The sequence below is a fragment of the Eucyclogobius newberryi genome, unplaced genomic scaffold, assembly GCF_026437365.1.
Source record: "Eucyclogobius newberryi isolate DKJ021-1_F unplaced genomic scaffold, fEucNew1.0.hap1 SCAF_7, whole genome shotgun sequence".
In the NCBI taxonomy this organism is placed as follows: Eukaryota; Metazoa; Chordata; class Actinopteri; order Gobiiformes; family Gobiidae; genus Eucyclogobius; species Eucyclogobius newberryi.
The window spans coordinates 6,026,433-6,050,765 of NW_027316389.1; the positions used below are offsets into that span (position 1 = coordinate 6,026,433).

The following is a 24,333-nucleotide window of genomic DNA, read 5'->3' on the forward strand; positions in this document are numbered from 1 at the left end:
TGGGACTAACATGGACTGGTACTGAACCAGGTGTAGAACTAAACCAGGACCACGTGGGACAAACATGGACTGGTACTGAACCAGGTGTAGAACTAAACCAGGACCACGTGGGACTAACATGGACTGGTACTGAACCAGGTGTAGAACTAAACCAGGACCACGTGGGACAAACATGGACTGGTACTGAACCAGGTGTAGAACTAAACCAGGACCACGTGGGACAAACATGGACTGGTACTGAACCAGGTGTAGAACTAAACCAGGACCACGTGGGACTAACATGGACTGGTACTGAACCAGGTGTAGAACTAAACCAGGACCACGTGGGACTAACATGGACTGGTACTGAACCAGGTGTAGAACTAAACCAGGACTAAACCAAGAACTAAACCACTTCCGAAATTCAATTATACCAAGTACAAGGTTATAATATTTGAATTAAAGTGCCTCTGATTTTTTAAGAATGTATTTGCAAATAATGGTGGAAAATAAGTATTATGTCAACATCAAAGTTCATCTCGATACCTTGTGATATCCTTTGTTGGCAATGACAGAGGTCAAACGTTTTCTGTCTTCACGAGGTCGTTATCATTGTCTGAAAGACCCAGCCACGGTTCATCTTCAGTGCCTTTGCTGATGGAAGGAGGTTTGGTCCACCATTATTTGTCAATAAATTCTTAAAAAATCAGACAATGTGATTTTCAGATTTCTTTTCTCATTTTGTCTCTCATAGTTGAGGTCGACCTATGATGTAAACTACAGGCCTCTCTCGTCTTTTTAAGTGGGAGAACTTGCACAATTGGTGACTGACGAAATACTTTTTTCCCCCACTGTATGAATTATAGTTTTGCACCGATCGAGCAGGTTTTTTGACTCTCTACACATCAATTCTACAAAATAAAGGTGCTCTCATATATTTATATTTGTAAAAAATAATAATTTGACAATAGATACGTTTGGGCCCAGTGGTTGCTGGGTAATTTCCCCCGTGTGACGTCATCAGATATGCTATGCTTTAGTTTCATTTTGTTGGATGTCTAACCCAATTATTCATTTCATTCATGTTTTGTTTTTAGTTTTTTCATAGTTCTTTAAGTGTGAAAGATAAAAAAATCGTATTAAATAATAATAAAGCGGATGCCCTCCCACTGGTTTAATGAAGACCTTTAAAGGGGGAGGAGCCAGTCCGTGACCATAAATAAGGCTTTGAGGGTCAAATATGGCACAAACCGTGAACTGACCATAGCATTGACCAGAAGAGCAGAAACATCACTTCATAACCTCCTTTGGAAGATTACACAACACATTGTATTTCTAATTTGCAATGTATAAGTTTTAGTAACGATCAAAGCAGTTTAGTCTAAACAATATCGCAGCAAGTTATTGTCAACATGTTTTGGCTTTGTCGGTCAAATGAGGCTTTTTCAGACATTTCACAAAACTTTCATCAAAGCTTCTTCTACTTTCTCCTTCTTTTCCTCCAGTTATAATGAATCACGTGCTTTGATCCGGCGCGTCTCTGGATCTAAAGACGCTCCACGTCCTTGTCCCTTTCACGTCCGAGCCTCACGCGCGCTCTCTCGCCGCGCGCGCGCGGACACGCGGATGGACGCACGCGGCTCGCGCTGGATCTCGAAGGACACCGTGGCGCGCGGCTCATAAGCGGCTTTAATCGGTTAATTTGGCCGCGGTGCCCTTTAACGCGGCTGCTCAAAACTTGGACGAGGACATTCCACCTGAAGACATTGTTTTGTCCCGCTTTAAGGACTTTTTTTCCTCGTCGTTTCTCTGAAGGATAATATTCGCCTTCTCCGATGACCGCGTGAGTTTGGAGCGCGCGCGCGTCTGGTTCGCTTCGTCTCCGCGCGCGCTTTTTTTTTTGGCCGTGCGTGAAAAAAAAGCCGCATCCCGGGACTCGAACCGACGCCATGGCGGCACTGGGACCGGACCGGGAGCGGAGCTGATGCGCGCCGGCGAGGCGGGGGAGCTGCGGCGGAGATGGGCGCTAACGGGACCGCGGCAGAGGGCGCAGACGCGGAGTGGGCGCGCGCGGCGGCGGTGGCGGTGAGCGGACATAACGTGGCGGCGCTCGTCTTCGGGGTGCCGCTCATCGTCGTCATCGTCTGCGGGAACGTGCTCGTGTGCATGAGCGTGTTCTCGGAGCGCGCGCTCAAGACCACCACCAACTACTTCATCGTGAGTCTCGCGGTGGCGGACCTGATGCTCGCGGTGCTCGTGCTGCCGCTCTTCGTGTATTCGGAGGTGAGTGCGCGCGTGCCCCGCCCCTCCGTAAGGCGCTTAAGTGGGAGGTCAAAGGGCACGAGGGGATCGACCACCTGTGGCACAACTTTCTGTGGACGACCTGCGGGTCACTGATGCTATTAGAGCGTAAAGAGTCACACCACACCGCTGAGGTTAGGGCAGGTCTGCTCCGATTGACCGGTTGAAATGGACACAATAAAATATTAAAATAATAAAATACAGTTTATTAGAGGCTTAAAGAAAATTGACAACATAAATGGTAATAAAACGTGAAACTTATAAATGAAATGAGCATTTGTCACTGCAAACGATCATGTGAGTTTTCAGGCTGCGATGGTTTGGACATGATGAGGAGGAGACGGAGGAGGAGGAGGAGGAGAAGAATCAATGCAGAGGTCGAACCTCGGATTCAGGAGGAGCAGAGTGGTTTTCGTCCCGGTCGTGGAACACTGGACCAGCTCTATACCCTCCATCGGGTGCTCGAGGGTTCATGGGAGTTTGCCCAACCAGTCCACATGTGCTTTGTGGATCTGGAGAAGGCTTTCGACCGTGTCCCTCGGGGTGTCCTTTGGGGGGTGCTCCGGGAGTACGGGGTCCGGGGCTCTTTGCTCAGGGCTGTCCGGTCCCTGTATGACCGGAGCAGGAGCTGTGTTCAAATTGCCGGCAGTAAGTCAGACCTGTTCCCAGTGCATGTTGGACTCCGCCAGGGCTGCCCTTTGTCACCGGTTCTGTTCATAATTTTTATGGACAGAATTTCTAAGTGCAGTCAGGGGTCGGAGGGTGTCCGGTTTGGGGACCACAGGATCTCATCTCTGCTGTTTGCAGACGATGTTGTCCTGATGGCTCCATCAAACCCGGACCTGCAACATGCACTGGGACGGTTTGCAGCCGAGTGTGAAGCGGCTGGGATGAGAATCAGCACCTCCAAATCCGAGGCCATGGTTCTCGACCGGAAAAAGGTGGCTTGCCCTCTTCAGGAGTTCAAGTATCTCGGGGTCTTGTTCACGAGTGAGGGAAGGATGGAGCGTGAGATTGACAGGTGGATCTGTTGTGGTAAAAAAGGAGCTGAGTTGAAAGACAAAGCTCTCAATTTACAGGTCAATTTATGTTCCAACCCTCACCTATGGACCCGGGAGGACCCAGGACACGCTGGAGGGACTATATCTCTCGGCTGGCCTGGGAATGCCTCGGGATCCCCCCAGAGGAGTTGGAGGAAGTGTCTGGGGAGGAGGAAGTCTGGGAGTCCCTGCTTAGACTGCCGCCCCCGCGACCCGGCCCCGGATAAAGCGGAAGAAAATGGATGGGTACCACAGAGCAGATGTATCAATGCAGAGGAGGGCCACAGAGCAGATGTATCAATGCAGAGGAGGACCACAGATCAGAGGTATCAATGCAGAGGAGGGCCACAGAGCAGACGTATTAATGCAGAGGAGGACCGCAGAGCGGATGTATCAATGCAGAGGAGGACCACAGAGCAGATGTATCAATGCAGAGGAGGACCACAGAGCAGAGGTATCAATGCAGAGGAGGGCCACAGAGCAGACGTATTAATGCAGAGGAGGACCACAGAGCAGATGTATCAATGCAGAGGAGGACCACAGAGCAGATGTATCAATGCAGAGGAGGACTACAGAGCAGATGTATTAATGCAGAGGAGGGCCACAGAGCAGATGTATCAATGCAGAGGAGGACCACAGAGCAGATGTATCAATGCAGAGGAGGACCACAGAGCAGATGTATCTATGCAGAGGAGGACCACAGAGCAGATGTATCAATGCAGAGGAGGGCCACAGAGCAGAGGTATCAATGCAGAGGAGGGCCACAGAGCAGACGTATTAATGCAGAGGAGGACCACAGAGCAGATGTATTAATGCAGAGGAGGACCACAGAGCAGATGTATCAATGCAGAGGAGGACCACAGAGCAGATGTATCAATGCAGAGGAGGGCCACAGAGCAGATGTATCAATGCAGAGGAGGGCCACAGAGCAGAGGTATCAATGCAGAGGAGGGCCACAGAGCAGACGTATTAATGCAGAGGAGGACCACAGAGCAGATGTATCAATGCAGAGGAGGACCACAGAGCAGATGTATCAATGCAGAGGAGGACCACAGAGCAGATGTATTAATGCAGAGGAGGGCCACAGAGCAGATGTATTAATGCAGAGGAGGACCACAGAGCAGATGTATTAATGCAGAGGAGGGCCACAGAGCAGATGTATCAATGCAGAGGAGGACCACAGAGCAGATGTATTAATGCAGAGGAGGGCCACAGAGCAGATGTATTAATGCAGAGGAGGACCACAGAGCAGATGTATTAATGCAGAGGAGGGCCACAGAGCAGATGTATCAATGCAGAGGAGGACCACAGAGCAGATGTATCAATGCAGAGGAGGGCCACAGAGCAGATGTATCAATGCAGAGGAGGACCACAGAGCAGACGTATTAATGCAGAGGAGGACCACAGAGCAGATGTATCAATGCAGAGGAGGACCACAGAGCAGACGTATTAATGCAGAGGAGGACCACAGAGCAGATGTATCAATGCAGAGGAGGACCACAGAGCAGATGTATCAATGCAGAGGAGGGCCACAGAGCAGATGTATCAATGCAGAGGAGGACCACAGAGCAGAGGTATCAATGTAGAGGAGGGCCACAGAGCAGACGTATTAATGCAGAGGAGGGCCACAGAGCAGATGTATCAATGCAGAGGAGGACCACAGAGCAGATGTATCAATGCAGAGGAGGACCACAGAGCAGATGTATCAATGCAGAGGAGGACCACAGAGCAGAGGTATCAATGCAGAGGATGGCCACAGAGCAGACGTATTAATGCAGAGGAGGACCACAGAGCAGATGTATTAATGCAGAGGAGGACCACAGAGCAGATGTATCAATGCAGAGGAGGACCACAGAGCAGATGTATCAATGCAGAGGAGGGCCACAGAGCAGATGTATCAATGCAGAGGAGGGCCACAGAGCAGAGGTATCAATGCAGAGGAGGGCCACAGAGCAGACGTATTAATGCAGAGGAGGACCACAGAGCAGATGTATCAATGCAGAGGAGGACCACAGAGCAGATGTATCAATGCAGAGGAGGACCACAGAGCAGACGTATTAATGCAGAGGAGGACCACAGACCACAGAGCAGATGTATTAATGCAGAGGAGGACCACAGAGCAGATGTATCAATGCAGAGGAGGACCACAGAGCAGATGTATCAATGCAGAGGAGGACCACAGAGCAGACGTATTAATGCAGAGGAGGACCACAGAGCAGATGTATTAATGCAGAGGAGGACCACAGAGCAGATGTATCAATGCAGAGGAGGACCACAGAGCAGATGTATCAATGCAGAGGAGGGCCACAGAGCAGATGTATCAATGCAGAGGAGGGCCACAGAGCAGAGGTATCAATGCAGAGGAGGGCCACAGAGCAGACGTATTAATGCAGAGGAGGACCACAGAGCAGATGTATCAATGCAGAGGAGGACCACAGAGCAGATGTATCAATGCAGAGGAGGACCACAGAGCAGATGTATTAATGCAGAGGAGGGCCACAGAGCAGATGTATTAATGCAGAGGAGGGCCACAGAGCAGATGTATCAATGCAGAGGAGGACCACAGAGCAGATGTATCAATGCAGAGGAGGGCCACAGAGCAGATGTATCAATGCAGAGGAGGACCACAGAGCAGACGTATTAATGCAGAGGAGGACCACAGAGCAGATGTATCAATGCAGAGGAGGACCACAGAGCAGATGTATTAATGCAGAGGAGGGCCACAGAGCAGATGTATTAATGCAGAGGAGGGCCACAGAGCAGATGTATCAATGCAGAGGAGGACCACAGAGCAGATGTATCAATGCAGAGGAGGGCCACAGAGCAGATGTATCAATGCAGAGGAGGACCACAGAGCAGACGTATTAATGCAGAGGAGGACCACAGAGCAGATGTATCAATGCAGAGGAGGACCACAGAGCAGACGTATTAATGCAGAGGAGGAGGACCACAGAGCAGATGTATCAATGCAGAGGAGGACCACAGAGCAGATGTATCAATGCAGAGGAGGACCACAGAGCAGATGTATCAATGCAGAGGAGGACCACAGAGCAGATGTATTAATGCAGAGGAGGACCACAGAGCAGATGTATCAATGCAGAGGAGGACCACAGAGCAGATGTATCAATGCAGAGGAGGACAACAGAGCAGATGTATCAATGCAGAGGAGGACCACAGAGCAGATGTATCAATGCAGAGGAGGACCACAGAGCAGATGTATCAATGCAGAGGAGGGCCACAGAGCAGAGGTATCAATGCAGAGGAGGGCCACAGAGCAGAGGTATCAATGCAGAGGAGGGCCACAGAGCAGACGTATTAATGCAGAGGAGGACCACAGAGCAGATGTATCAATGCAGAGGAGGACCACAGAGCAGATGTATCAATGCAGAGGAGGACCACAGAGCAGATGTATTAATGCAGAGGAGGGCCACAGAGCAGATGTATTAATGCAGAGGAGGACCACAGAGCAGATGTATTAATGCAGAGGAGGGCCACAGAGCAGATGTATCAATGCAGAGGAGGACCACAGAGCAGATGTATTAATGCAGAGGAGGGCCACAGAGCAGATGTATTAATGCAGAGGAGGACCACAGAGCAGATGTATTAATGCAGAGGAGGGCCACAGAGCAGATGTATCAATGCAGAGGAGGACCACAGAGCAGATGTATCAATGCAGAGGAGGGCCACAGAGCAGATGTATCAATGCAGAGGAGGACCACAGAGCAGACGTATTAATGCAGAGGAGGACCACAGAGCAGATGTATCAATGCAGAGGAGGACCACAGAGCAGACGTATTAATGCAGAGGAGGACCACAGAGCAGATGTATCAATGCAGAGGAGGACCACAGAGCAGATGTATCAATGTGGAGGAGGACCACAGAGCAGATTTATCAATGCAGAGGAGGACCACAGAGCAGATGTATCAATGCAGAGGAGGGCCACAGAGCAGACGTATTAATGCAGAGGAGGAGGACCACAGAGCAGATGTATCAATGCAGAGGAGGACCACAGAGCAGAGGTATCAATGCAGAGGAGGACCACAGAGCAGATGTATGAATGCAGAGGAGGGCCACAGAGCAGATGTATCAATGCAGAGGAGGACCACAGAGCAGACGTATCAATGCAGAGGAGGACCACAGAGCAGATGTATCAATGCAGAGGAGGGCCACAGAGCAGATGTATCAATGCAGAGGAGGACCACAGAGCAGATGTATCAATGCAGAGGAGGGCCACAGAGCAGATGTATCAATGCAGAGGAGGACCACAGAGCAGATGTATCAATGCAGAGGAGGGCCACAGAGCAGATGTATCTATGCAGAGGAGGACCACAGAGCAGATGTATCAATGCAGAGGAGGACCACAGAGCAGAGGTATCAATGCAGAGGAGGGCCACAGAGCAGACGTATCAATGCAGAGGAGGACCACAGAGCAGATGTATCAATGCAGAGGAGGACCACAGAGCAGATGTATCAATGCAGAGGAGGACCACAGAGCAGATGTATCAATGCAGAGGAGGACCACAGAGCAGATGTATCAATGCAGAGGAGGACCACAGAGCAGATGTATCAATGCAGAGGAGGACCACAGAGCAGATGTATCAATGCAGAGGAGGACCACAGAGCAGATGTATCAATGCAGAGGAGGACCACAGAGCAGATGTATCAATGCAGAGGAGGACCACAGAGCAGATGTATCAATGCAGAGGAGGACCACAGAGCAGATGTATCAATGCAGAGGAGGGCCACAGAGCAGACGTATTAATGCAGAGGAGGACCACAGAGCAGACGTATCAATGCAGAGGCGGACCACAGAGCAGATGTATCAATGCAGAGGAGGACCAAAGAGCAGATGTATCAATGCAGAGGAGGACCACAGAGCAGACGTATCAATGCAGAGGAGGACCACAGAGCAGATGTATCAATGCAGAGGAGGACCACAGAACAGATGTATCAATGCAGAGGAGGACCACAGAGCAGATGTATCAATGCAGAGGAGGACCACAGAGCAGAGGTATCAATGCAGAGGAGGACCACAGAGCAGAGGTATCAATGCAGAGGAGGACCACAGAGCAGATGTATCAATGCAGAGGAGGACCACAGAGCAGATGTATCAATGCAGAGGAGGACCACAGAGCAGATGTATCAATGCAGAGGAGGACCACAGAGCAGATGTATCAATGCAGAGGAGGACCACAGAGCAGATGTATCAATGCAGAGGAGGACCACAGAGCAGATGTATCAATGCAGAGGAGGACCACAGAGCAGATGTATCAATGCAGAGGAGGGCCACAGAGCAGATGTATCAATGCAGAGGAGGACCACAGAGCAGATGTATCAATGCAGAGGAGGACCACAGAGCAGATGTATCAATGCAGAGGAGGACCACAGAGCAGATGTATCAATGCAGAGGAGGGCCACAGAGCAGACGTATTAATGCAGAGGAGGACCACAGAGCAGACGTATCAATGCAGAGGCGGACCACAGAGCAGATGTATCAATGCAGAGGAGGACCAAAGAGCAGATGTATCAATGCAGAGGAGGACCACAGAGCAGATGTATCAATGCAGAGGAGGACCACAGAGCAGATGTGTCAATGCAGAGGAGGACCACAGAGCAGATGTATCAATGCAGAGGAGGACCACAGAGCAGATGTATCAATGCAGAGGAGGACCACAGAGCAGAGGTATCAATGCAGAGGAGGACCACAGAGCAGAGGTATCAATGCAGAGGAGGACCACAGAGCAGATGTATCAATGCAGAGGAGGACCACAGAGCAGATGTATCAATGCAGAGGAGGACCACAGAGCAGATGTATCAATGCAGAGGAGGACCACAGAGCAGATGTATCAATGCAGAGGAGGACCACAGAGCAGATGTATCAATGCAGAGGAGGACCACAGAGCAGATGTATCAATGCAGAGGAGGACCACAGAGCAGATGTATCAATGCAGAGGAGGACCACAGAGCAGATGTATCAATGCAGAGGAGGACCACAGAGCAGATGTATCAATGCAGAGGAGGGCCACAGAGCAGACGTATCAATGCAGAGGAGGACCACAGAGCAGACGTATCAATGCAGAGGAGGACCACAGAGCAGATGTATCAATGCAGAGGAGGACCACAGAGCAGATGTATCAATGCAGAGGAGGACCACAGAGCAGATGTATCAATGCAGAGGAGGACCACAGAGCAGATGTATCAATGCAGAGGAGGACCACAGAGCAGATGTATCAATGCAGAGGAGGACCACAGAGCAGATGTATCAATGCAGAGGAGGACCACAGAGCAGATGTATCAATGCAGAGGAGGGCCACAGAGCAGATGTATCAATGCAGAGGAGGACCACAGAGCAGATGTATCAATGCAGAGGAGGGCCACAGAGCAGATGTATCAATGCAGAGGAGGACCACAGAGCAGATGTATCAATGCAGAGGAGGACCACAGAGCAGATGTGTCAATGCAGAGGAGGACCACAGAGCAGATGTATCAATGCAGAGGAGGACCACAGAGCAGATGTATCAATGCAGAGGAGGACCACAGAGCAGAGGTATCAATGCAGAGGAGGACCACAGAGCAGAGGTATCAATGCAGAGGAGGACCACAGAGCAGATGTATCAATGCAGAGGAGGACCACAGAGCAGATGTATCAATGCAGAGGAGGACCACAGAGCAGATGTATCAATGCAGAGGAGGACCACAGAGCAGATGTATCAATGCAGAGGAGGACCACAGAGCAGATGTATCAATGCAGAGGAGGACCACAGAGCAGATGTATCAATGCAGAGGAGGACCACAGAGCAGATTTATCAATGCAGAGGAGGACCACAGAGCAGATGTATCAATGCAGAGGAGGACCACAGAGCAGATTTATCAATGCAGAGGAGGGCCACAGAGCAGATGTATCAATGCAGAGGAGGACCACAGAGCAGACGTATTAATGCAGAGGAGGACCACAGAGCAGATGTATCAATGCAGAGGAGGGCCACAGAGCAGATGTATTAATGCAGAGGAGGACCACAGAGCAGACGTATTAATGCAGAGGAGGACCACAGAGCAGATGTATCAATGCAGAGGAGGGCCACAGAGCAGATGTATCAATGCAGAGGAGGACCACAGAGCAGATGTATCAATGCAGAGGAGGACCACAGAGCAGATGTATCAATGCAGAGGAGGACCACAGAGCAGATGTATTAATGCAGAGGAGGACCACAGAGCAGACGTATTAATGCAGAGGAGGACCACAGAGCAGACGTATCAATGTAGAGGAGGACCACAGAGCAGAGGTATCAATGCAGAGGAGGACCACAGAGCAGATGTATCAATGCAGAGGAGGACCACAGAGCAGATGTATCAATGCAGAGGAGGGCCACAGAGCAGATGTATCAATGCAGAGGAGGACCACAGAGCAGATGTATCAATGCAGAGGAGGACCACAGAGCAGATGTATCAATGCAGAGGAGGACCACAGAACAGATGTATCAATGCAGAGGAGGACGACAGAGCAGACGTATTAATGCAGAGGAGGGCCACAGAGCAGATGTATCAATGCAGAGGAGGACCACAGAGCAGATGTATCAATGCAGAGGAGGACCACAGAGCAGATGTATCAATGCAGAGGAGGGCCACAGAGCAGATGTATCAATGCAGAGGAGGACCACAGAGCAGACGTATTAATGCAGTGGAGGACCACAGAGCAGATGTATCAATGCAGAGGAGGGCCACAGAGCAGATGTATTAATGCAGAGGAGGACCACAGAGCAGACGTATTAATGCAGAGGAGGACCACAGAGCAGATGTATCAATGCAGAGGAGGGCCACAGAGCAGATGTATCAATGCAGAGGAGGACCACAGAGCAGATTTATCAATGCAGAGGAGGACCACAGAGCAGATGTATCAATGCAGAGGAGGGCCACAGAGCAGACGTATTAATGCAGAGGAGGAGGACCACAGAGCAGATGTATCAATGCAGAGGAGGACCACAGAGCAGATGTATCAATGCAGAGGAGGACCACAGAGCAGATGTATTAATGCAGAGGAGGACCACAGAGCAGACGTATTAATGCAGAGGAGGACCACAGAGCAGACGTATCAATGTAGAGGAGGACCACAGAGCAGAGGTATCAATGCAGAGGAGGACCACAGAGCAGATGTATCAATGCAGAGGAGGACCACAGAGCAGATGTATCAATGCAGAGGAGGGCCACAGAGCAGATGTATCAATGCAGAGGAGGACCACAGAGCAGATGTATCAATGCAGAGGAGGACCACAGAGCAGATGTATCAATGCAGAGGAGGACCACAGAACAGATGTATCAATGCAGAGGAGGACCACAGAGCAGATGTATCAATGCAGAGGAGGACCACAGAGCAGAGGTATCAATGCAGAGGAGGACCACAGAGCAGAGGTATCAATGCAGAGGAGGACCACAGAGCAGATGTATCAATGCAGAGGAGGACCACAGAGCAGATGTATCAATGCAGAGGAGGACCACAGAGCAGATGTATCAATGCAGAGGAGGACCACAGAGCAGATGTATCAATGCAGAGGAGGACCACAGAGCAGATGTATCAATGCAGAGGAGGACCACAGAGCAGATGTATCAATGCAGAGGAGGACCACAGAGCAGATGTATCAATGCAGAGGAGGACCACAGAGCAGATGTATTAATGCAGAGGAGGGCCACAGAGCAGATGTATCAATGCAGAGGAGGGCCACAGAGCAGATGTATCAATGCAGAGGAGGACCACAGAGCAGACGTATTAATGCAGAGGAGGACCACAGAGCAGATGTATCAATGCAGAGGAGGACCACAGAGCAGATGTATCAATGCAGAGGAGGGCCACAGAGCAGATGTATCAATGCAGAGGAGGACCACAGAGCAGATGTATCAATGCAGAGGAGGACCACAGAGCAGACGTATTAATGCAGAGGAGGACCACAGAGCAGATGTATCAATGCAGAGGAGGACCACAGAGCAGATGTATCAATGCAGAGGAGGACCACAGAGCAGAGGTATCAATGCAGAGGAGGACGACAGAGCAGACGTATTAATGCAGAGGAGGACCACAGAGCAGAGGTATCAATGCAGAGGAGGACCACAGAGCAGATGTATGAATGCAGAGGAGGGCCACAGAGCAGATGTATCAATGCAGAGGAGGACCACAGAGCAGACGTATCAATGCAGAGGAGGACCACAGAGCAGATGTATCAATGCAGAGGAGGGCCACAGAGCAGATGTATCAATGCAGAGGAGGACCACAGAGCAGATGTATCAATGCAGAGGAAGACCACAGAGCAGATGTATCAATGCAGAGGAGGGCCACAGAGCAGATGTATCAATGCAGAGGAGGACCACAGAGCAGACGTATCAATGCAGAGGAGGACCACAGAGCAGATGTATCAATGCAGAGGAGGGCCACAGAGCAGATGTATCAATGCAGAGGAGGACCACAGAGCAGATGTATCAATGCAGAGGAGGACCACAGAGCAGACGTATCAATGCAGAGGAGGACCACAGAGCAGATGTATCAATGCAGAGGAGGACCACAGAGCAGACGTATCAATGCAGAGGAGGACCACAGAGCAGATGTATCAATGCAGAGGAGGACCACAGAGCAGATGTATCAATGCAGAGGAGGACCACAGAGCAGATGTATCAATGCAGAGGAGGACCACAGAGCAGATGTATCAATGCAGAGGAGGACCACAGAGCAGATGTATCAATGCAGAGGAGGGCCACAGAGCAGACGTATTAATGCAGAGGAGGACCACAGAGCAGATGTATCAATGCAGAGGAGGACCACAGAGCAGATGTATCAATGCAGAGGAGGACCACAGAGCAGATGTATCAATGCAGAGGAGGACCACAGAGCAGATGTATCAATGCAGAGGAGGACCACAGAACAGATGTATCAATGCAGAGGAGGACCACAGAGCAGATGTATCAATGCAGAGGAGGACCACAGAGCAGAGGTATCAATGCAGAGGAGGACCACAGAGCAGAGGTATCAATGCAGAGGAGGACCACAGAGCAGATGTATCAATGCAGAGGAGGACCACAGAGCAGATGTATCAATGCAGAGGAGGACCACAGAGCAGATGTATCAATGCAGAGGAGGACCACAGAGCAGATGTATCAATGCAGAGGAGGACCACAGAGCAGATGTATCAATGCAGAGGAGGACCACAGAGCAGATGTATCAATGCAGAGGAGGACCACAGAGCAGATGTATCAATGCAGAGGAGGACCACAGAGCAGATGTATCAATGCAGAGGAGGACCACAGAGCAGATGTATCAATGCAGAGGAGGACCACAGAGCAGATGTATCAATGCAGAGGAGGGCCACAGAGCAGATGTATCAATGCAGAGGAGGACCACAGAGCAGATGTATCAATGCAGAGGAGGACCACAGAGCAGATGTATCAATGCAGAGGAGGACCACAGAACAGATGTATCAATGCAGAGGAGGACCACAGAGCAGATGTCTCAATGCAGAGGAGGACCACAGAGCAGAGGTATCAATGCAGAGGAGGACCACAGAGCAGAGGTATCAATGCAGAGGAGGACCACAGAGCAGATGTATCAATGCAGAGGAGGACCACAGAGCAGATATATCAATGCAGAGGAGGACCACAGAGCAGATGTATCAATGCAGAGGAGGACCACAGAGCAGATGTATCAATGCAGAGGAGGACCACAGAGCAGATGTATCAATGCAGAGGAGGACCACAGAGCAGATGTATAAATGCAGAGGAGGACCACAGAGCAGATGTATCAATGCAGAGGAGGACCACAGAGCAGATGTATCAATGCAGAGGAGGACCACAGAGCAGAGGTATCAATGCAGAGGAGGGCCACAGAGCAGATGTATCAATGCAGAGGAGGGCCACAGAGCAGATGTATCAATGCAGAGGAGGACCACAGAGCAGACGTATTAATGCAGAGGAGGACCACAGAGCAGATGTATCAATGCAGAGGAGGACCACAGAGCAGATGTATCAATGCAGAGGAGGACCACAGAGCAGATGTATCAATGCAGAGGAGGACCACAGAGCAGATGTATCAATGCAGAGGAGGGCCACAGAGCAGACGTATTAATGCAGAGGAGGACCATAGAGCAGATGTATCAATGCAGAGGAGGACCACAGAGCAGATGTATCAATGCAGAGGAGGACCACAGAGCAGATGTATCAATGCAGAGGAGGACCACAGAGCAGATGTATCAATGCAGAGGAGATCCACAGAACAGATGTATCAATGCAGAGGAGGACCACAGAGCAGAGGTATCAATGCAGAGGAGGACCACAGAGCAGATGTATCAATGCAGAGGAGGACCACAGAGCAGATGTATCAATGCAGAGGAGGACCACAGAGCAGATGTATCAATGCAGAGGAGGACCACAGAGCAGATGTATCAATGCAGAGGAGGACCACAGAGCAGATGTATCAATGCAGAGGAGGACCACAGAGCAGATGTATCAATGCAGAGGAGGACCACAGAGCAGATGTATCAATGCAGAGGAGGACCACAGAGCAGATGTATCAATGCAGAGGAGGACCACAGAGCAGATGTATCAATGCAGAGGAGGACCACAGAGAGCAGATGTATCAATGCAGAGGAGGACCACAGAGCAGATGTATCAATGCAGAGGAGGACCACAGAGCAGATGTATCAATGCAGAGGAGGACCACAGAGCAGAGGTATCAATGCAGAGGAGGACCACAGAGCAGATGTATCAATGCAGAGGAGGACCACATAGCAGATGTATCAATGCAGAGGAGGACCACAGAGCAGATGTATCAATGCAGAGGAGGGCCACAGAGCAGATGTATCAATGCAGAGGAGGACCACAGAGCAGATGTATCAATGCAGAGGAGGGCCACAGAGCAGATGTATCAATGCAGAGGAGGACCACAGAGCAGATGTATCAATGCAGAGGAGGACCACAGAGCAGATGTATCAATGCAGAGGAGGGCCACAGAGCAGACGTATTAATGCAGAGGAGGACCACAGAGCAGATGTATCAATGCAGAGGAGGACCACAGAGCAGATGTATCAATGCAGAGGAGGACCACAGAGCAGATGTATCAATGCAGAGGAGGACCACAGAGCAGATGTATCAATGCAGAGGAGGACCACAGAACAGATGTATCAATGCAGAGGAGGACCACAGAGCAGATGTATCAATGCAGAGGAGGACCACAGAGCAGAGGTATCAATGCAGAGGAGGACCACAGAGCAGAGGTATCAATGCAGAGGAGGACCACAGAGCAGATGTATCAATGCAGAGGAGGACCACAGAGCAGATGTATCAATGCAGAGGAGGACCACAGAGCAGATGTATCAATGCAGAGGAGGACCACAGAGCAGATGTATCAATGCAGAGGAGGACCACAGAGCAGATGTATCAATGCAGAGGAGGACCACAGAGCAGATGTATCAATGCAGAGGAGGACCACAGAGCAGATGTATCAATGCAGAGGAGGACCACAGAGCAGATGTATCAATGCAGAGGAGGACCACAGAGCAGATGTATCAATGCAGAGGAGGACCACAGAGCAGATGTATCAATGCAGAGGAGGGCCACAGAGCAGATGTATCAATGCAGAGGAGGACCACAGAGCAGATGTATCAATGCAGAGGAGGACCACAGAGCAGATGTATCAATGCAGAGGAGGACCACAGAACAGATGTATCAATGCAGAGGAGGACCACAGAGCAGATGTCTCAATGCAGAGGAGGACCACAGAGCAGAGGTATCAATGCAGAGGAGGACCACAGAGCAGAGGTATCAATGCAGAGGAGGACCACAGAGCAGATGTATCAATGCAGAGGAGGACCACAGAGCAGATATATCAATGCAGAGGAGGACCACAGAGCAGATGTATCAATGCAGAGGAGGACCACAGAGCAGATGTATCAATGCAGAGGAGGACCACAGAGCAGATGTATCAATGCAGAGGAGGACCACAGAGCAGATGTATAAATGCAGAGGAGGACCACAGAGCAGATGTATCAATGCAGAGGAGGACCACAGAGCAGATGTATCAATGCAGAGGAGGACCACAGAGCAGAGGTATCAATGCAGAGGAGGGCCACAGAGCAGATGTATCAATGCAGAGGAGGGCCACAGAGCAGATGTATCAATGCAGAGGAGGACCACAGAGCAGACGTATTAATGCAGAGGAGGACCACAGAGCAGATGTATCAATGCAGAGGAGGACCACAGAGCAGATGTATCAATGCAGAGGAGGACCACAGAGCAGATGTATCAATGCAGAGGAGGACCACAGAGCAGATGTATCAATGCAGAGGAGGGCCACAGAGCAGACGTATTAATGCAGAGGAGGACCATAGAGCAGATGTATCAATGCAGAGGAGGACCACAGAGCAGATGTATCAATGCAGAGGAGGACCACAGAGCAGATGTATCAATGCAGAGGAGGACCACAGAGCAGATGTATCAATGCAGAGGAGATCCACAGAACAGATGTATCAATGCAGAGGAGGACCACAGAGCAGAGGTATCAATGCAGAGGAGGACCACAGAGCAGATGTATCAATGCAGAGGAGGACCACAGAGCAGATGTATCAATGCAGAGGAGGACCACAGAGCAGATGTATCAATGCAGAGGAGGACCACAGAGCAGATGTATCAATGCAGAGGAGGACCACAGAGCAGATGTATCAATGCAGAGGAGGACCACAGAGCAGATGTATCAATGCAGAGGAGGACCACAGAGCAGATGTATCAATGCAGAGGAGGACCACAGAGCAGATGTATCAATGCAGAGGAGGACCACAGAGCAGATGTATCAATGCAGAGGAGGACCACAGAGAGCAGATGTATCAATGCAGAGGAGGACCACAGAGCAGATGTATCAATGCAGAGGAGGACCACAGAGCAGATGTATCAATGCAGAGGAGGACCACAGAGCAGATGTGTCAATGCAGAGGAGGACCACAGAGCAGATGTATCAATGCAGAGGAGGACCACAGAGCAGATGTATCAATGCAGAGGAGGACCACAGAGCAGAGGTATCAATGCAGAGGAGGACCACAGAGCAGATGTATCAATGCAGAGGAGGGCCACAGAGCAGACGTATTAATGCAGAGGAGGACCATAGAGCAGATGTATCAATGCAGAGGAGGACCACAGAGCAGATGTATCAATGCAGAGGAGGACCACAGAGCAGATGTATCAATGCAGAGGAGGACCACAGAGCAGATGTATCAATGCAGAGGAGATCCACAGAACAGATGTATCAATGCAGAGGAGGACCACAGAGCAGAGGTATCAATGCAGAGGAGGACCACAGAGCAGATGTATCAATGCAGAGGAGGACCACAGAGCAGATGTATCAATGCAGAGGAGGACCACAGAGCAGATGTATCAATGCAGAGGAGGACCACAGAGCAGATGTATCAATGCAGAGGAGGACCACAGAGCAGATGTATCAATGCAGAGGAGGACCACAGAGCAGATGTATCAATGCAGAGGAGGACCACAGAGCAGATGTATCAATGCAGAGGAGGACCACAGAGCAGATGTATCAATGCAGAGGAGGACCACAGAGCAGATGTATCAATGCAGAGGAGGACCACAGAGAGCAGATGTATCAATGCAGAGGAGGACCACAGAGCAGATGTATCAATGCAGAGGAGGACCACAGAGCAGATGTATCAATGCAGAGGAGGACCACAGAGCAGAGGTATCAATGCAGAGGAGGACCACAGAGCAGATGTATCAATGCAGAGGAGGACCACATAGCAGATGTATCAATGCAGAGGAGGACCACAGAGCAGATGTATCAATGCAGAGGAGGGCCACAGAGCAGATGTATCAATGCAGAGGAGGACCACAGAGCAGATGTATCAATGCAGAGGAGGGCCACAGAGCAGATGTATCAATGCAGAGGAGGACCACAGAGCAGATGTATCAATGCAGAGGAGGACCACAGAGCAGATGTGTCAATGCAGAGGAGGACCACAGAGCAGATGTATCAATGCAGAGGAGGACCACAGAGCAGATGTATCAATGCAGAGGAGGACCACAGAGCAGAGGTATCAATGCAGAGGAGGACCACAGAGCAGATGTATCAATGCAGAGGAGGACCACAGAGCAGATGTATCAATGCAGAGGAGGACCACAGAGCAGATGTATCAATGCAGAGGAGGACCACAGAGCAGATGTATCAATGCAGAGGAGGACCACAGAGCAGATGTATCAATGCAGAGGAGGACCACAGAGCAGATTTATCAATGCAGAGGAGGGCCGCAGAGCAGATGTATCAATGCAGAGGAGGGCCACAGAGCAGATGTATCAATGCAGAGGAGGACCACAGAGCAGACGTATTAATGCAGAGGAGGACCACAGAGCAGATGTATCAATGCAGAGGAGGGCCACAGAGCAGATGTATCAATGCAGAGGAGGGCCACAGAGCAGATGTATCAATGCAGAGGAGGACCACAGAGCAGATGTATCAATGCAGAGGAGGGCCACAGAGCAGATGTATCAATGCAGAGGAGGACCACAGAGCAGAGGTATCAATGCAGAGGAGGGCCACAGAGCAGACGTATTAATGCAGAGGAGGACCACAGAGCAGATGTATCAATGCAGAGGAGGACCACAGAGCAGATGTATCAATGCAGAGGAGGGCCACAGAGCAGATGTATTAATGCAGAGGAGGACCACAGAGCAGATGTATCAATGCAGAGGAGGACCACAGAGCAAATGTATCAATGCAGAGGAGGACCACAGAGCAGAGGTATCAATGCAGAGGAAGGCCACAGAGCAGACGTATTAATGCAGAGGAGGACCACAGAGCAGATGTATCAATGCAGAGGAGGACCACAGAGCAGATGTATCAATGCAGAGGAGGACCACAGAGCAGATGTATCAATGCAGAGGAGGACCACAGAGCAGATGTATCAATGCAGAGGAGGACCACAGAGCAGAGGTATCAATGCAGAGGAGGACGACAGAGCAGACGTATTAATGCAGAGGAGGGCCACAGAGCAGATGTATCAATGCAGAGGAGGACCACAGAGCAGATGTATCAATGCAGAGGAGGGCCACAGAGCAGATGTATCAATGCAGAGGAGGACCACAGAGCAGACGTATTAATGCAGAGGAGGACCACAGAGCAGATGTATCAATGCAGAGGAGGACCACAGAGCAGATGTATCAATGCAGAGGAGGACCACAGAGCAGACGTATTAATGCAGAGGAGGACCACAGAGCAGATGTATCAATGCAGAGGAGGACCACAGAGCAGATGTATCAATGCAGAGGAGGACCACAGAGCAGATTTATCAATGCAGAGGAGGACCACAGAGCAGATGTATCAATGCAGAGGAGGGCCACAGAGCAGACGTATTAATGCAGAGGAGGAGGATCACAGAGCAGATGTATTAATGCAGAGGAGGACCACAGAGCAGATGTATCAATGCAGAGGAGGGCCACAGAGCAGATGTATTAATGCAGAGGAGGACCACAGAGCAGATGTATCAATGCAGAGGAGGACCACAGAGCAAATGTATCAATGCAGAGGAGGACCACAGAGCAGATGTATCAATGCAGAGGAGGACCACAGAACAGATGTATCAATGCAGAGGAGGACCACAGAGCAGATGTATCAATGCAGAGGAGGACCACAGAGCAGAGGTATCAATGCAGAGGAGGACCACAGAGCAGAGGTATCAATGCAGAGGAGGACCACAGAGCAGATGTATCAATGCAGAGGAGGACCACAGAGCAGATATATCAATGCAGAGGAGGACCACAGAGCAGATGTATCAATGCAGAGGAGGACCACAGAGCAGATGTATCAATGCAGAGGAGGACCACAGAGCAGATGTATCAATGCAGAGGAGGACCACAGAGCAGATGTATCAATGCAGAGGAGGACCACAGAGCAGATGTATCAATGCAGAGGAGGACCACAGAGCAGATGTATTAATGCAGAGGAGGGCCACAGAGCAGATGTATCAATGCAGAGGAGGGCCACAGAGCAGATGTATCAATGCAGAGGAGGACCACAGAGCAGACGTATTAATGCAGAGGAGGACCACAGAGCAGATGTATCAATGCAGAGGAGGACCACAGAGCAGATGTATCAATGCAGAGGAGGGCCACAGAGCAGATGTATCAATGCAGAGGAGGACCACAGAGCAGATGTATCAATGCAGAGGAGGACCACAGAGCAGACGTATTAATGCAGAGGAGGACCACAGAGCAGATGTATCAATGCAGAGGAGGACCACAGAGCAGATGTGTCAATGCAGAGGAGGACCACAGAGCAGATGTATCAATGCAGAGGAGGACCACAGAGCAGATGTATCAATGCAGAGGAGGACCACAGAGCAGATGTATCAATGCAGAGGAGGACCACAGAGCAGATGTATCAATGCAGAGGAGGGCCACAGAGCAGACGTATTAATGCAGAGGAGGACCACAGAGCAGATGTATCAATGCAGAGGAGGACCACAGAGCAGATGTATCAATGCAGAGGAGGACCACAGAGTAGATGTATCAATGCAGAGGAGGACCACAGAGCAGATGTATCAATGCAGAGGAGGACCACAGAGCAGATGTATCAATGCAGAGGAGGACCACAGAACAGATGTATCAATGCAGAGGAGGACCACAGAGCAGATGTATCAATGCAGAGGAGGACCACAGAGCAGAGGTATCAATGCAGAGGAGGACCACAGAGCAGATGTATTAATGCAGAAGAGGACCACAGAGCAGATGTATCAATGCAGAGGAGGACCACAGAGCAAATGTATCAATGCAGAGGAGGACCACAGAGCAGAGGTATCAATGCAGAGGAAGGCCACAGAGCAGACGTATTAATGCAGAGGAGGACCACAGAGCAGATGTATCAATGCAGAGGAGGACCACAGAGCAGATGTATCAATGCAGAGGAGGACCACAGAGCAGATGTATCAATGCAGAGGAGGACCACAGAGCAGACGTATCAATGCAGAGGAGGACCACAGAGCAGATGTATCAATGCAGAGGAGGACCACAGAGCAGATGTATCAATGCAGAGGAGGACCACAGAGCAGATGTATCAATGCAGAGGAGGACCACAGAGCAGATGTATCAATGCAGAGGAGGGCCACAGAGCAGACGTATTAATGCAGAGGAGGACCACAGAGCAGATGTATCAATGCAGAGGAGGACCACAGAGCGGATGTATCAATGCAGAGGAGGACCACAGAGCGGTTGTATTAATGCAGAGGAGGACCACAGAGCAGACGTATTAATGCAGAGGAGGAGGACCACAGAGCAGATGTATCAATGCAGAGGAGGACCACAGAGCAGATGTATCAATGCAGAGGAGGACCACAGAGCAGATGTATCAATGCAGAGGAGGACCACAGAGCAGACGTATCAATGCAGAGGAGGACCACAGAGCAGATGTATCAATGCAGAGGAGGACCACAGAGCAGATGTATCAATGCAGAGGAGGACCACAGAGCAGATGTATCAATGCAGAGGAGGACCACAGAGCAGATGTATCAATGCAGAGGAGGACCACAGAGCAGATGTATCAATGCAGAGGAGGGCCACAGAGCAGACATATTAATGCAGAGGAGGACCACAGAGCAGATGTATCAATGCAGAGGAGGACCACAGAGCAGATGTATCAATGCAGAGGAGGACCACAGAGCAGATGTATCAATGCAGAGGAGGACCACAGAGCAGATGTATCAATGCAGAGGAGGACCACAGAGCAGATGTATCAATGCAGAGGAGGACCACAGAACAGATGTATCAATGCAGAGGAGGACCACAGAGCAGATGTATCAATGCAGAGGAGGACCACAGAGCAGAGGTATCAATGCAGAGGAGGACCACAGAGCAGAGGTATCAATGCAGAGGAGGACCACAGAGCAGATGTATCAATGCAGAGGAGGACCACAGAGCAGATGTATCAATGCAGAGGAGGACCACAGAGCAGATGTATCAATGCAGAGGAGGACCACAGAGCAGATGTATCAATGCAGAGGAGGACCACAGAGCAGATGTATCAATGCAGAGGAGGACCACAGAGCAGATGTATCAATGCAGAGGAGGGCCACAGAGCAGATGTATCAATGCAGAGGAGGACCACAGAGCAGATGTATCAATGCAGAGGAGGACCACAGAGCAGATGTATCAATGCAGAGGAGGGCCACAGAGCAGATGTATCAATGCAGAGGAGGACCACAGAGCAGATGTATCAATGCAGAGGAGGACCACAGAGCAGATGTATCAATGCAGAGGAGGACCACAGAACAGATGTATCAATGCAGAGGAGGACCACAGAGCAGATGTATCAATGCAGAGGAGGACCACAGAGCAGAGGTATCAATGCAGAGGAGGACCACAGAGCAGAGGTATCAATGCAGAGGAGGACCACAGAGCAGATGTATCAATGCAGAGGAGGACCACAGAGCAGATGTATCAATGCAGAGGAGGACCACAGAGCAGATGTATCAATGCAGAGGAGGACCACAGAGCAGATGTATCAATGCAGAGGAGGACCACAGAGCAGATGTATCAATGCAGAGGAGGACCACAGAGCAGATGTATCAATGCAGAGGAGGACCACAGAGCAGATGTATCAATGCAGATGAGGACCACAGAGCAGATGTATCAATGCAGAGGAGGACCACAGAGCAGATGTAGTAATGCAGAGGAGGGCCACAGAGCAGATGTATCAATGCAGAGGAGGGCCACAGAGCAGATGTATCAATGCAGAGGAGGGCCACAGAGCAGACGTATTAATGCAGAGGAGGACCACAGAGCAGATGTATCAATGCAGAGGACCACAGAGCAGATGTATCAATGCAGAGGAGGGCCACAGAGCAGATGTATCAATGCAGAGGAGGACCACAGAGCAGACGTATCAATGCAGAGGAGGACCACAGAGCAGATGTATCAATGCAGAGGAGGACCACAGAGCAGATGTATCAATGCAGAGGAGGACCACAGAGCAGATGTATCAATGCAGAGGAGGACCACAGAGCAGAGGTATCAATGCAGAGGAGGGCCACAGAGTAGATGTATCAATGCAGAGGAGGACCACAGAGCAGAGGTATCAATGCAGAGGAGGGCCACAGAGCAGATGTATTAATGCAGAGGAGGACCACAGAGCAGATGTATCAATGCAGAGGAGGACCACAGAGCAGATGTATCAATGCAGAGGAGGACCACAGAGCAGATGTATCAATGCAGAGGAGGACCACAGAGCAGATGTTTTAATGCAGAGGAGGACCACAGAGCAGACGTATTAATGCAGAGGAGGACCACAGAGCAGATGTATCAATGTAGAGGAGGACCACAGAGCAGAGGTATCAATGCAGAGGAGGACCACAGAGCAGATGTATCAATGCAGAGGAGGACCACAGAGCGGATGTATCAATGCAGAGGAGGACCACAGAGCGGATGTATTAATGCAGAGGAGGACCACAGAGCAGACGTATTAATGCAGAGGAGGAGGACCACAGAGCAGATGTATCAATGCAGAGGAGGACCACAGAGCAGATGTATCAATGCAGAGGAGGACCACAGAGCAGATGTATCAATGCAGAGGAGGACCACAGAGCAGACGTATCAATGCAGAGGAGGACCACAGAGCAGATGTATCAATGCAGAGGAGGACCACAGAGCAGATGTATCAATGCAGAGGAGGACCACAGAGCAGATGTATCAATGCAGAGGAGGACCACAGAGCAGATGTATCAATGCAGAGGAGGACCACAGAGCAGATGTATCAATGCAGAGGAGGACCACAGAGCAGATGTATCAATGCAGAGGAGGGCCACAGAGCAGACGTATTAATGCAGAGGAGGACCACAGAGCAGATGTATCAATGCAGAGGAGGACCACAGAGCAGATGTATCAATGCAGAGGAGGACCACAGAGCAGATGTATCAATGCAGAGGAGGACCACAGAGCAGATGTATCAATGCAGAGGAGGACCACAGAGCAGATGTATCAATGCAGAGGAGGA

The 24,333-nt window shown here is 50.4% G+C and overlaps 1 protein-coding gene across 1 annotated transcript in view; it reads left to right on the forward strand.

Moving 5' to 3' along the window:
* Nucleotides 1-1,925: 1,925 nt before the first annotated feature.
* LOC140349454 (D(4) dopamine receptor-like) overlaps nt 1,926-24,333 on the forward strand; it is a 72,125-nt gene continuing 49,717 nt past the window's right edge. Inside the window, exon 1 of the mRNA XM_072435789.1 lies at nt 1,926-2,262. Coding sequence (XP_072291890.1) covers nt 1,999-2,262 — 264 coding nt within the window. The 5' untranslated portion in view covers nt 1,926-1,998. The remainder of the gene's footprint in view (nt 2,263-24,333) is intronic.